We start from the raw sequence: 13,463 nt of genomic DNA on the forward strand, positions 1-13,463 counted from the left end.
GTAGATTTGAAAGTAAATCTGAATTTCTTACACACCAAGTTTCATTATAAAGAAATGATTTCGTTTCGTTTTTCTCAGATTTTTTTCTTATCAATTTAATTTCACCAATTTAAAATAATGTTATGTTATACTATGTTCCTTTACCAATTTAAAGTAATATTGTTACGTTATGTTATGTTCTTTACCAATTTAAAGTAATATTGTTACGTTATGCTATATTTGTTACCAATTTAAAGTAATATTGTTACGTTATGTTCTTTACCAATTTAAAGTAATATTGTTACGTTATGTTATGTTCTTTACCAATTTAAAGTAATATTGTTATGTTATGTTATTTACCAATTTAAAGTAATGTTGTTACGTTATGCCATGTTCTTTACCAATTTAAAGTAATATTGTTACGTTATGCTATATTTGTTACCAATTTAAAGTAATATTGTTACGTTATGCTATGTTCTTTACCAATTTAAAGTAATATTGTTACGTTATACTATAATGGTTACCAATTTAAAGTAATATTGTTACGTTATGCTATGTTATTTACCAATTTAAAGTAATATTGTTACGTTATGCTATGTTCTTTACCAATTTAAAGTAATATTGTTACGTTATGCTATAATGGTTACCAATTTAAAGTAACATTGTTACGTTATGCTATGTTCTTTACCAATTTAAAGTAATATTGTTACGTTATGTTCTTTACCAATTTAAAGTAATATTGTTGTTATGTTCTTTACCAATTTAAAGTAATATTGTTATGTTATGCTATGTTCTTTACCAATTTAAAGTAATATTGTTACGTTATGCTATAATGGTTACCAATTTAAAGTAATATTGTTACGTTATGCTATATTTGTTACCAATTTAAAGTAATATTACGTTATGCTATGTTCTTTACCAATTTAAAGTAATATTGTTACGTTATGCTATAATGGTTACCAATTTAAAGTAATATTGTTACGTTATGCTATAATGGTTACCAATTTAAAGTAATATTGTTACATTATGCTATGTTATTTACCAATTTAAAGTAATATTGTTACGTTATGTTCTTTACCAATTTAAAGTAATATTGTTACGTTATGTTCTTTACCAATTTAAAGTAATATTGTTATGTTATGTTCTTTACCAATTTAAAGTAATATTGTTATGTTATGTTCTTTACCAATTTAAAGTAATATTGTTATGTTATGCTATGTTCTTTACCAATTTAAAGTAATATTGTTATGTTATGCTATAATGGTTACCAATTTAAAGTAATATTGTTATGTTATGCTATGTTCTTTACCAATTTAAAGTAATATTGTTACGTTATGTTCTTTACCAATTTAAAGTAATATTGTTGTTATGTTCTTTACCAATTTAAAGTAATATTGTTATGTTATGCTATGTTCTTTACCAATTTAAAGTAATATTGTTACGTTATGCTATAATGGTTACCAATTTAAAGTAATATTGTTACGTTATGCTATATTTGTTACCAATTTAAAGTAATATTACGTTATGCTATGTTCTTTACCAATTTAAAGTAATATTGTTACGTTATGCTATAATGGTTACCAATTTAAAGTAATATTGTTACGTTATGCTATAATGGTTACCAATTTAAAGTAATATTGTTACATTATGCTATGTTATTTACCAATTTAAAGTAATATTGTTACGTTATGTTCTTTACCAATTTAAAGTAATATTGTTACGTTATGTTCTTTACCAATTTAAAGTAATATTGTTATGTTATGTTCTTTACCAATTTAAAGTAATATTGTTATGTTATGTTCTTTACCAATTTAAAGTAATATTGTTATGTTATGCTATGTTCTTTACCAATTTAAAGTAATATTGTTATGTTATGTTATGTTCTTTACCAATTTAAAGTAATATTGTTACGTTATGCTATAATGGTTACCAATTTAAAGTAATATTGTTATGTTATACTATGTTATTTACGAATTTAAAGTAATATTGTTATGTTATGCTATGTTCTTTACCAATTTAAAGTAATATTGTTATGTTATGCTATGTTCTTTACCAATTTAAAGTAATATTGTTATGTTATGCTATGTTCTTTACCAATTTAAAGTAATATTGTTACGTTATGCTATAATGGTTACCAATTTAAAGTAATATTGTTATGTTATGCTATGTTATTTACCAATTTAAAGTAATATTGTTATGTTATGCTATGTTCTTTACCAATTTAAAGTAATATTGTTATGTTATGTTATGTTCTTTACCAATTTAAAGTAATATTGTTACGTTATGCTATAATGGTTACCAATTTAAAGTAATATTGTTATGTTATGCTATGTTCTTTACCAATTTAAAGTAATATTGTTATGTTATGTTATTTACCAATTTAAAGTAATATTGTTACGTTATGTTCTTTACCAATTTAAAGTAATATTGTTACGTTATGTTCTTTACCAATTTAAAGTAATATTGTTATGTTATGTTCTTTACCAATTTAAAGTAATATTGTTACGTTATGTTCTTTACCAATTTAAAGTAATATTGTTATGTTATGTTCTTTACCAATTTAAAGTAATATTGTTACGTTATGTTCTTTACCAATTTAAAGTAATATTGTTACGTTATGTTCTTTACCAATTTAAAGTAATATTGTTACGTTATGTTCTTTACCAATTTAAAGTAATATTGTTATGTTATGTTCTTTACCAATTTAAAGTAATATTGTTATGTTATGCTATGTTCTTTACCAATTTAAAGTAATATTGTTACGTTATGTTCTTTACCAATTTAAAGTAATATTGTTATGTTATGTTCTTTACCAATTTAAAGTAATATTGTTATGTTATGCTATGTTCTTTACCAATTTAAAGTAATATTGTTACGTTATGTTATGTTATTTACCAATTTATAGTAATATTGTTACGTTATGTTATGTTCTTTACCATTTTAAAGTAATATTATTACGTTATGTTATTTACCAATTTAAAGTAATATTATGTTATGTTATTTACCAATTTAAAGTAATATTGATACGTTATGCTATGTTATTTACCAATATAAAGTAATATTATTATGTTATGCTATGTTCTTTACCAATTTAAAGTAATATTGTTACGTTATGCTATGTTATTTACCAATATAAAGTAATATTGTTATGTTATACTATGTTATTTACCAATTTAAAGTAATATTGTTACGTTATGCTATGTTATTTACCAATTTAAAGTAATATTGTTACCTTATGTTATGTTATTTACCAATATAAAGTAATATTGTTATGTTATACTATGTTATTTACCAACTTAAAGTAATATTGTTATGTTATACTATTTTATTTACCAATTTAAAGTAATATTGTTATGTTATGCTATGTTCTTTACCAATTTAAAGTAATATTGTTATGTTATGCTATGTTCTTTACCAATTTAAAGTAATATTGTTACGTTATGCTATAATGGTTACCAATTTAAAGTAATATTGTTATGTTATGCTATGTTCTTTACCAATTTAAAGTAATATTGTTATGTTATGCTATGTTCTTTACCAATTTAAAGTAATATTGTTATGTTATGCTATGTTCTTTACCAATTTAAAGTAATATTGTTATGTTATGCTATGTTCTTTACCAATTTAAAGTAATATTGTTACGTTATGCTATAATGGTTACCAATTTAAAGTAATATTGTTATGTTATGCTATGTTATTTACCAATTTAAAGTAATATTGTTACGTTATGTTCTTTACCAATTTAAAGTAATATTGTTATGTTATGCTATGTTCTTTACCAATTTAAAGTAATATTGTTATGTTATGCTATGTTCTTTACCAATTAAAAGTAATATTGTTACGTTATGCTATAATGGTTACCAATTTAAAGTAATATTGTTATGTTATGCTATGTTATTTACCAATTTAAAGTAATATTGTTATGTTATGCTATGTTCTTTACCAATTTAAAGTAATATTGTTATGTTATGTTATGTTCTTTACCAATTTAAAGTAATATTGTTACGTTATGCTATAATGGTTACCAATTTAAAGTAATATTGTTATGTTATGCTATGTTATTTACCAATTTAAAGTAATATTGTTACGTTATGTTCTTTACCAATTTAAAGTAATATTGTTACGTTATGTTCTTTACCAATTTAAAGTAATATTGTTACGTTATGTTCTTTACCAATTTAAAGTAATATTGTTATGTTATGTTCTTTACCAATTTAAAGTAATATTGTTATGTTATGCTATGTTCTTTACCAATTTAAAGTAATATTGTTACGTTATGTTATGTTCTTTACCAATTTAAAGTAATATTGTTACGTTATGTTATGTTATTTACCAATTTATAGTAATATTGTTACGTTATGTTATGTTCTTTACCATTTTAAAGTAATATTATTACGTTATGTTATTTACCAATTTAAAGTAATATTATGTTATGTTATTTACCAATTTAAAGTAATATTGATACGTTATGCTATGTTATTTACCAATATAAAGTAATATTATTATGTTATGCTATGTTCTTTACCCATTTAAAGTAATATTGTTACGTTATGCTATGTTATTTACCAATATAAAGTAATATTGTTATGTTATACTATGTTATTTACCAATTTAAAGTAATATTGTTACGTTATGCTATGTTATTTACCAATTTAAAGTAATATTGTTACCTTATGTTATGTTATTTACCAATATAAAGTAATATTGTTATGTTATACTATGTTATTTACCAATTTAAAGTAATATTGTTATGTTATACTATTTTATTTACCAATTTAAAGTAATATTGTTATGTTATGCTATGTTCTTTACCAATTTAAAGTAATATTGTTATGTTATGCTATGTTCTTTACCAATTTAAAGTAATATTGTTACGTTATGCTATAATGGTTACCAATTTAAAGTAATATTGTTATGTTATGCTATGTTCTTTACCAATTTAAAGTAATATTGTTACGTTATGCTATAATGGTTACCAATTTAAAGTAATATTGTTATGTTATGCTATGTTATTTACCAATTTAAAGTAATATTGTTACGTTATGTTCTTTACCAATTTAAAGTAATATTGTTATGTTATGCTATGTTCTTTACCAATTTAAAGTAATATTGTTATGTTATGCTATGTTCTTTACCAATTTAAAGTAATATTGTTACGTTATGCTATAATGGTTACCAATTTAAAGTAATATTGTTATGTTATGCTATGTTATTTACCAATTTAAAGTAATATTGTTATGTTATGCTATGTTCTTTACCAATTTAAAGTAATATTGTTATGTTATGTTATGTTCTTTACCAATTTAAAGTAATATTGTTACGTTATGCTATAATGGTTACCAATTTAAAGTAATATTGTTATGTTATGCTATGTTATTTACCAATTTAAAGTAATATTGTTACGTTATGTTCTTTACCAATTTAAAGTAATATTGTTACGTTATGTTCTTTACCAATTTAAAGTAATATTGTTACGTTATGTTCTTTACCAATTTAAAGTAATATTGTTATGTTATGCTATGTTCTTTACCAATTTAAAGTAATAATGTTATGTTATGCTATGTTCTTTACCAATTTAAAGTAATATTGTTACGTTATGTTATGTTATTTACCAATTTATAGTAATATTGTTATGTTATGCTATGTTATTTACCAATTTATAGTAATATTGTTACGTTATGTTATGTTCTTTACCATTTTAAAGTAATATTATTACGTTATGTTATTTACCAATTTAAAGTAATATTATGTTATGTTATTTACCAATTTAAAGTAATATTGATACGTTATGCTATGTTATTTACCAATATAAAGTAATATTATTATGTTATGCTATGTTCTTTACCAATTTAAAGTAATATTGTTACGTTATGCTATGTTATTTACCAATATAAAGTAATATTGTTATGTTATACTATGTTATTTACCAATTTAAAGTAATATTGTTACGTTATGCTATGTTATTTACCAATTTAAAGTAATATTGTTATGTTATACTATGTTATTTACCAATTTAAAGTAATATTGTTATGTTATACTATGTTATTTACCAATTTAAAGTAATATTGTTATGTTCACCAATTTAAAGTAATATTGTTACGTTATGTTACGTTCTTTTGTTTTTAACAGTATTTTATCGTATATTTAATCTGTTGAATAGAGTTTCAAGTTCTTGATGAATGTATATGAGACAATTAGTTGTTTCACAAAAACACTTGACATAAGTTTATAAAAAAGGAATGACAATTTATTTTCTGTTCAATTTCTTCTCAATGTGCTATGGAGAGAGAGAGAGATGAGGCGTGGTGGAGTGTTGTGGGTGACACAAAATGATAACTAGTCGTCTCGTCTCTCTAATTGACTTTTTCCTTGGCTGGCATTTTTTACTTACAAAAACTTTACATAGGAATTTCGTTTTTCCATGCCGCATTCCACTGGGCCTTAGTAAATTCGTCCTAGGCCAAATTTCAATATGACTGTTTTCAAATATTGTCAGTTGAAGAATGTGGATTTCAAAGTTCCTACACACTTCTTGCAATTGTTATGACTTATGAAGATATTTCTTGGTTTGAAGTTTTCCACAATATTTGTATACATCCAGTCCCATATGCGTGTGTACACAACTAGCAATAATTCCGGCATTGCCCAGAATACTATTCAACAAACCTGAGGATATACAGCTGGTGACATTAGCATTTGATGAAAAAACGGGCAACATAATTACAGTTAGATTAAAGAAACCATATCTTCAGAATGGTGCTATTCATTGAATTCTACCAAACTGTCCCTCCTATTTAGCATCGATCAATTTTAGAGAGTCACCTAACTCAAAAATATGTTTGAAAAATTCTGCCCTTAAACGTGCATTAACTGAAAGTATTGCTGGTGAATTAGAATACAGATAACAGAAGACATTCCATAACATTAAAGATTTAAAAGGGAATTTGATTGTCTTCCCCTTCGAACATTTGCAATTTTATATGTATAACTTTTTTTTATTTATATTGAATAATATTCAGTTTTATGATAAATCAAATTGTGTCCTTTTTAAATGTAATTTATAAGTAATTAATGATGATGGGCCTTAATGACACATATTACGAAGGCCAAGGTAAGGGTAAGATCTATCAACTGCTGTCCAAAAAATTGTGCTTCAAATCTCCGATACAGTGAACCAACTATTTGTTGATACATTTCTATTTTCTTAAAAGATTTACATTTGGCCATATGATCTTTTTAAAACATTTGTCTAAGTGATTCTTTATGAATACACTGATTATAACTCTGCCACTTTTCAAATGTTAAAACCATATTTTATAATACATGAACCACTAAATAATAAGTTAGTCTTTTATTGAACAAGGGATCTAACACAAGATCCCATTTCTTTTAAAGGTGTGCCATTTTTAAAACATAAGAAAGTAAACATTCAATTAAGTCGTTTGTTATTTGTATTATCCATTAAGCAATGTCTGTATCTCTTTGTCTGATGAAAGGACTCTACTCTTCTCTGATCTCTACTTTACACATTTAATCCCACTAAATTTGAACGCAAAAGATACACTTTGTGTTCAGTTCTCATGCAAACAGAAGATGAATTGTGTGATCTCTTACAAAGTAAAATGTTCTATTACAAGCTTTTCTATTATATTATTCCATCACTCTCATGTATTGATACCAAATAGGCTCATTTACAGTCAGTAATTATTAGGATGGCATGGCATTTACATACTCCACGGACAACTATTTTGGAAAATCAGATTTTTTTTAGTCATGTAAGGCCAAATAACTTTATACATTTCTCCAGCTCCCCTAAACATTAGTCCAGTCAAACAGAAGTGATGATACTCCCGATATCCTATTGTTTTTTTTTGTTTTTGTTTTACTGATTCTTTCTTTTGCATGCAAATTCTTCTTAACACAATTTTGTGGAGGATTGTCTTAGTGCCACATATTTAAACACACACATATACACACACAATAGTTTTTATTATAAATTGGAGGATTCTCACATTTAGAAATACTAGTGTTCAGAAGAGATGGAGGAACATTATAAATCATTGTCAGGCCTATTCATAACTAGAAAAGTTTTCATTTCAGAAATAAATGATTGTATGGTATATTAATTTGTATATCTTTGCAGATGTTAAAAACAAAAATACTAATTGTCTGTATTTTTGAGATGAGTTGTTTTCATTGATTGTGATTGTCGGACTGACTTCCTCATCTTGGTTGTTATTGTCACAACGTTTCGGCCGTTTTGCCCTCCGGCCTTCGTCAGGTGAACGGTTTGTTAGGAGTCTCGAACCCAACCCTTTATTATTATTACAGGGGTACCGTGTTCGGACTCCAGCTAGGCTTTGGGACATAGTTGCTGATTCTCTGTTTTTCAATGTTATGAAGGCCGGAGGGCAAAACGGCCGAAACGTTGTGACAATAACAACCAAGATGAGGAAGTCAGTCCGACAATCACAATCAACAAAAATACTGTTTAGCCATTTTTTAATTGCAAGTTTTTTTTATTAGTTTATAAGATTACTAATGATCAAAGCTTTAAAGTATTGATTGTGGCAAGGATTCTGCATATTGTGTTTGAGTTCTGCCAGAACTGTTATATCACATTGGAAAAAATGTTAGTCCATCTCCTCTCAGCTGTGATTTGGAGCCTTGTAGATGAAAAAGCTGAATAATATCTACTCCAATTATGGGTTAAATGAAGACAGCAACTGCAAACTTGTGAGTACCGTCAACATGTCAATTTTATGTGATAATAAGAATAAAATTGTGAATTACTTAAAACCTCTGTTACTCCTGTGAATTCAATTAAAGGTTCTGCTTGAAATTCTTTGCAGATTCCTGAGTTTGATAAGATACACCTGAAGTAGGCCGAAGATTACATCAACCTTAACATTGTGAAAATAACTCGAGATTAGATCAATAATCTGAATAATCCAAATAATACAAACCTGTCAATATTTTGACATTGGGACTAATATGATAATTCTCTTTTGACCTGTACCTTTTTCTTTTAACTAATCACTCTTGAGTTGTTTGACTTATAAATGGGCTGTGACATGTGTTTTCGTTTCCATCAATGCTAAACCAATAAAGAAATTTTTGGAAATGCAGTTGCCAGTATGATTGTAGACTATATTTTGCCAAAGGAGAAAACATAAAAATGCGAACCAAAGATAACTTCTGGAACAGCTGGTTACATTGTGCTATCTTACTGATTCAAGTCCATCTATGCCTGGTGTAAGAAAACACAAAACTGACACTAACTGTTGCATTTTTTACCTGGCAATCTCTTTCTGTTCTGAGGATGTTTATGTGCCTTGTTACAATACAGGCTTATAATGATGGCGTTATTATGATAATGCATTCTAAAATGATTTAGTATTGTAGCTCTATCTTAGAAATAATGTTTCAACATAAAAATGATTTAGAAATAATGTTTCAACATAAAAATGATTTAGAAATAATGTTTCAACAGAAAAATGATTTAGAAATAATGTTTCAACATAAAAATGATTTAGAAATATTGTTTCAACATAAAAATGATTTAGAAATATTGTTTCAACATAAAAATGATTTAGAAATATTGTTTCAACATAAAAATGATTTAGAAATATTGTTTCAACATAAAAATGATTTAGAAATATTGTTTCAACATAAAAATGATTTAGAAATATTGTTTCAACATAAAAATGATTTAGAAATATTGTTTCAACATAAAAATGATTTAGAAATATTGTTTCAACATAAAAATGATTTAGAAATATTGTTTCAACATAAAAATGATTTAGAAATATTGTTTCAACATAAAAATGATTTAGAAATATTGTTTCAACATAAAAATGATTTAGAAATATTGTTTCAACATAAAAATGATTTAGAAATATTGTTTCAACATAAAAATGATTTAGAAATATTGTTTCAACATAAAAATGATTTAGAAATATTGTTTCAACATAAAAATGATTTAGAAATATTGTTTCAACATAAAAATGATTTAGAAATATTGTTTCAACATAAAAATGATTTAGAAATATTGTTTCAACATAAAAATGATTTAGAAATATTGTTTCAACATAAAAATGATTTAGAAATATTGTTTCAACATAAAAAATGTCTCAGAAACTGAAATAAATTCTTTTTCAGGAAGATCAAACCCTGAGTATTATTTGGGAAAATAGCTTTTTGTGCAATGAGTAGGAACAAATTCCCACTTGAATCTGTCCTAATAGATAATTATAATTGACAAATAACAATATGATTATTTTCTCCAAAATAACCTTTGCTGATAGTTTTGACAATACTGATTACTAATACCTGCAACAGATTTGCAGCACTTTAACTAACCCTTAGATCATATTTTAATGGAACTTGTCCATTGGTTTCTTCTTTTTTTTGCTTTTTATTTATTTTTTTTTTTTTATTTCTTTATCATCAGTAAAAATTTGTTATAACAGTTGAAAGATGTTTCTTGCTAAGGATTTGCATCCAAACTTTCTTTACAATGAAGTTACAATTTCTGGGATAAAATAAGGATTTTGTTTTTCATTTTTTTTTTTTTTTTTTTTAGATGAATTTTATTTAGTTGTTGATTTAGAAATTCAAATTTTTAAAGCATGAATTTATCTTCATTTCTTGTAGAAGCTGAGCAAAAGGTGAAATTGATGGTGGACTGTATGAAGTATCATTTGGATGATGTAGAATGCTTAAAAAAGAGCCTGCTGTCTATATCCTTACTATGCTCATCACACAGTAAGTCATCAAAGTTTATACATGTCAATTATTTAATAAATGTTTATTGGGTTCATAACTTGTTTTAGAATTCTCAAGATTCTTCTATATATGTTTTAAACATTCTGTTCTAAGTACAGTGTTTCTATCTTTTTTTTTTTTTATTATTAAACATCTTTTTTTACTGCAAAATACAAACTAATATGGCTGAATGTTTTCCATACTTTACAATTTTGGGCCAAGTTGTTCACTTGTTTCAAGTTCATGTTCATTAAGTCTATCCATCTTTGCTTTAGTCTGTATTTTGACCGGCTTCCTTATATTATGTCTTCAACAGATTTTGCATAGCGCTACACTAGAATGCTTACTGTGATGAAACAATCACAAGACTTTACATTTGATTACAGAGGACACCGATGAGATTCCAGTGAATTTTTGCAACTCTGCAATACTGATGTGATCAGATAGTTTATAATCACTCATGAAGTACACGATATGGTTTTGGAGATGTTTTACTTTCAGACCTAATATTATGGTTTATTTGACACATTCAAGTCTGTATAAGACTATTAGAAGAACATATGCATTATACATTTTTGCTTTGGTTTTGTATGGTTTGTGTTCAGGTAATTTTATTTTTTGTGAAGTCAGTTCAACCTAAACCAATTCAGTTGTTTGACCATCATTAGATGAGGACAGTTTTTGCCAAGGTAAGAAAATTCTGTAACTTGTTCAATTAGTTGGCTGTTAATGTTAAGAGGAGTTTGTTTTTTATCAGTTGTCATGTATTTAGTCTTGGGCATGTTAATAGAAAAACCAAGCTCAAGTACTTCAGACGATTATCCAGAAATAACTGCAAATCAGTGTTGGAGTTACTATTTGTTACTATGTCGTCTGCACAGATTGGACAAAACATAGTCAACAATTGAAAAAAAGTTACATTGTTATTTTGTTTTCTAAATAATTGATGCCATGATGACGCAGAATAGAAGTGCTGAAAAGACGTTGCTTTGCCTTACACCCTTGAAGATTCTGATTGGGCAAGATGAGCCTATGTCAGTTGTAATTGCTGCACTCGAATTAGCATAGGCCATTTAAGATGTACATAGTTTATTCAGAGCTGTTTCTTCGAAAAGCTTCTAAAGGGATGAAAGTTTGATGCTATCAAACACTTTAGAAAAATAAATGACAACTGACACAGGATTATGTACATCTACAGATTTCTGTTATCTATTGTAAGGTGATAATTTATAGTATCTCTCCCTGGCTGGAATGCAACTTGAAAAGTTGAAAATGATAGATATCTTTTGATATGTTCTGCCACTGCTGTGACAAATAATTTAATAGACTGAGTGATAATTCCTGCAATCTCAGTAATTGTCCTTATGCAGTGCAATGATCATTTTTGAAAGCTTGCAGTACATTAATAGTTAAACAAAAATATCATATTGAACAATTTTGAATGAATATTTTGGAGTGGTTCTCTACCGACTTTGATGAACTTAGTGTGACCATTATCCAGCTCAAGAATTTTGATTTCCTTCAAAAATAGTATATTCTATTTTGCTTTACAAAATAGGTGGTATTGTAACTTCCACATTGTCATCAACTTTAGCGGTGTCAGTTGAATCCTCCATATACAATCCTTCATAAAATTATGCCCACTATTCCAAAATTTCATCCTTGTTATATATGATTTTGCTGTGTTTATCCTTAATTACCCAGCTTATGTTTCTTGCCTTTACTTTTATAAAACAATATAGTACATTTTGTGATGGGTCAGTGTACTGATTATGTCTACATCTTTATCAAGTTCAAATATTTTGCCTTTCGTTATGAGCTTCTTCAACTCAGCTTTTGCTATTTTTTTATTTATTTATTTTTTTTAAGTCATGCTTTCTCTCTTATCGTTCTTTTGCTCAATAGCTCATTTAGTATTGTTTAGCACCAAGTCAAGAAATAAAGACTTAGCTACAGAAACAACTTCATTTGCAAAATCTTGGATGCTTTTGGTGCTACTTTCGAACAGCAAATCTGGATCTGTGACTTTAGAAGAAGGGGCAAAGCAGTTCTGAAACTGGAGTTTGAAAAGCATCTTAACTTAGTGTTCTTTAAGGTAAATGCTTCTTTGGATCCCAGATTGTTTTTCTGGCCATGACAAGGAGTCTTATTCTTGTTTGCACAAGTTCATGGTCAAATATATCCAGTTTTCTAAAGATCCTACCATCAAGAAGTTTCTACCAGCTCTGGACTTACTGATTAAAATAAAATCAATCAGATTTTTAATCCTACCATCAGTTGATGTCTAAGTGAAGAGTTTCTTCTTTTGGAACAAAATATTAATCATAATAAGGTCATTTCTGATACAGAATTTTATCCTAAGGGGTGCATTTCCAATGTTGTGCTTCCTAATCCCATTTGGATAATTGTCATGTCTTTACATTTGAAATCTCCCCCCCAAAAAAAACATCATTTTAGTGTTTTATATAGGATTTGTTGAATTTGGTTATATATTTTATTAATTTCTTCTTCAGGGTATGAAGAAGTCAGAAAGTAGCATTATATGAAAAAGTAAAATTGTATGAAAATAAATCTGGTAAATTTCCCCTTCCGGACTTAGAGATCCAGTCGATCTGAGGTAGTGATATAGTGCTATATTGCATACAGAATAGTTTTGTTCAATAGCAATCCAACTTCATGAGATCTGAATAGTTTATGGGTTGATATAAACAATTTGT

The 13,463-nt window shown here is 26.4% G+C and overlaps 1 protein-coding gene across 2 annotated transcripts in view; it reads left to right on the plus strand.

Moving 5' to 3' along the window:
* The window catches only part of LOC145256897 (telomere repeats-binding bouquet formation protein 1-like), a 199,075-nt gene that overhangs the window by 51,167 nt on the left and 134,445 nt on the right, over positions 1-13,463 (plus strand). For both annotated transcript variants that reach the window (XM_080115613.1, XM_080115615.1), the window contains exon 2: positions 10,636-10,746. In XM_080115613.1, the coding sequence (XP_079971739.1) occupies positions 10,636-10,746 (111 nt within the window). The remainder of the gene's footprint in view (positions 1-10,635; positions 10,747-13,463) is intronic.

Source organism: Euprymna scolopes, chromosome 3, assembly GCF_053919585.1.
Source record: "Euprymna scolopes isolate OS-2025 chromosome 3, ASM5391958v1, whole genome shotgun sequence".
Classification (NCBI taxonomy): domain Eukaryota; kingdom Metazoa; phylum Mollusca; class Cephalopoda; order Sepiida; family Sepiolidae; genus Euprymna; species Euprymna scolopes.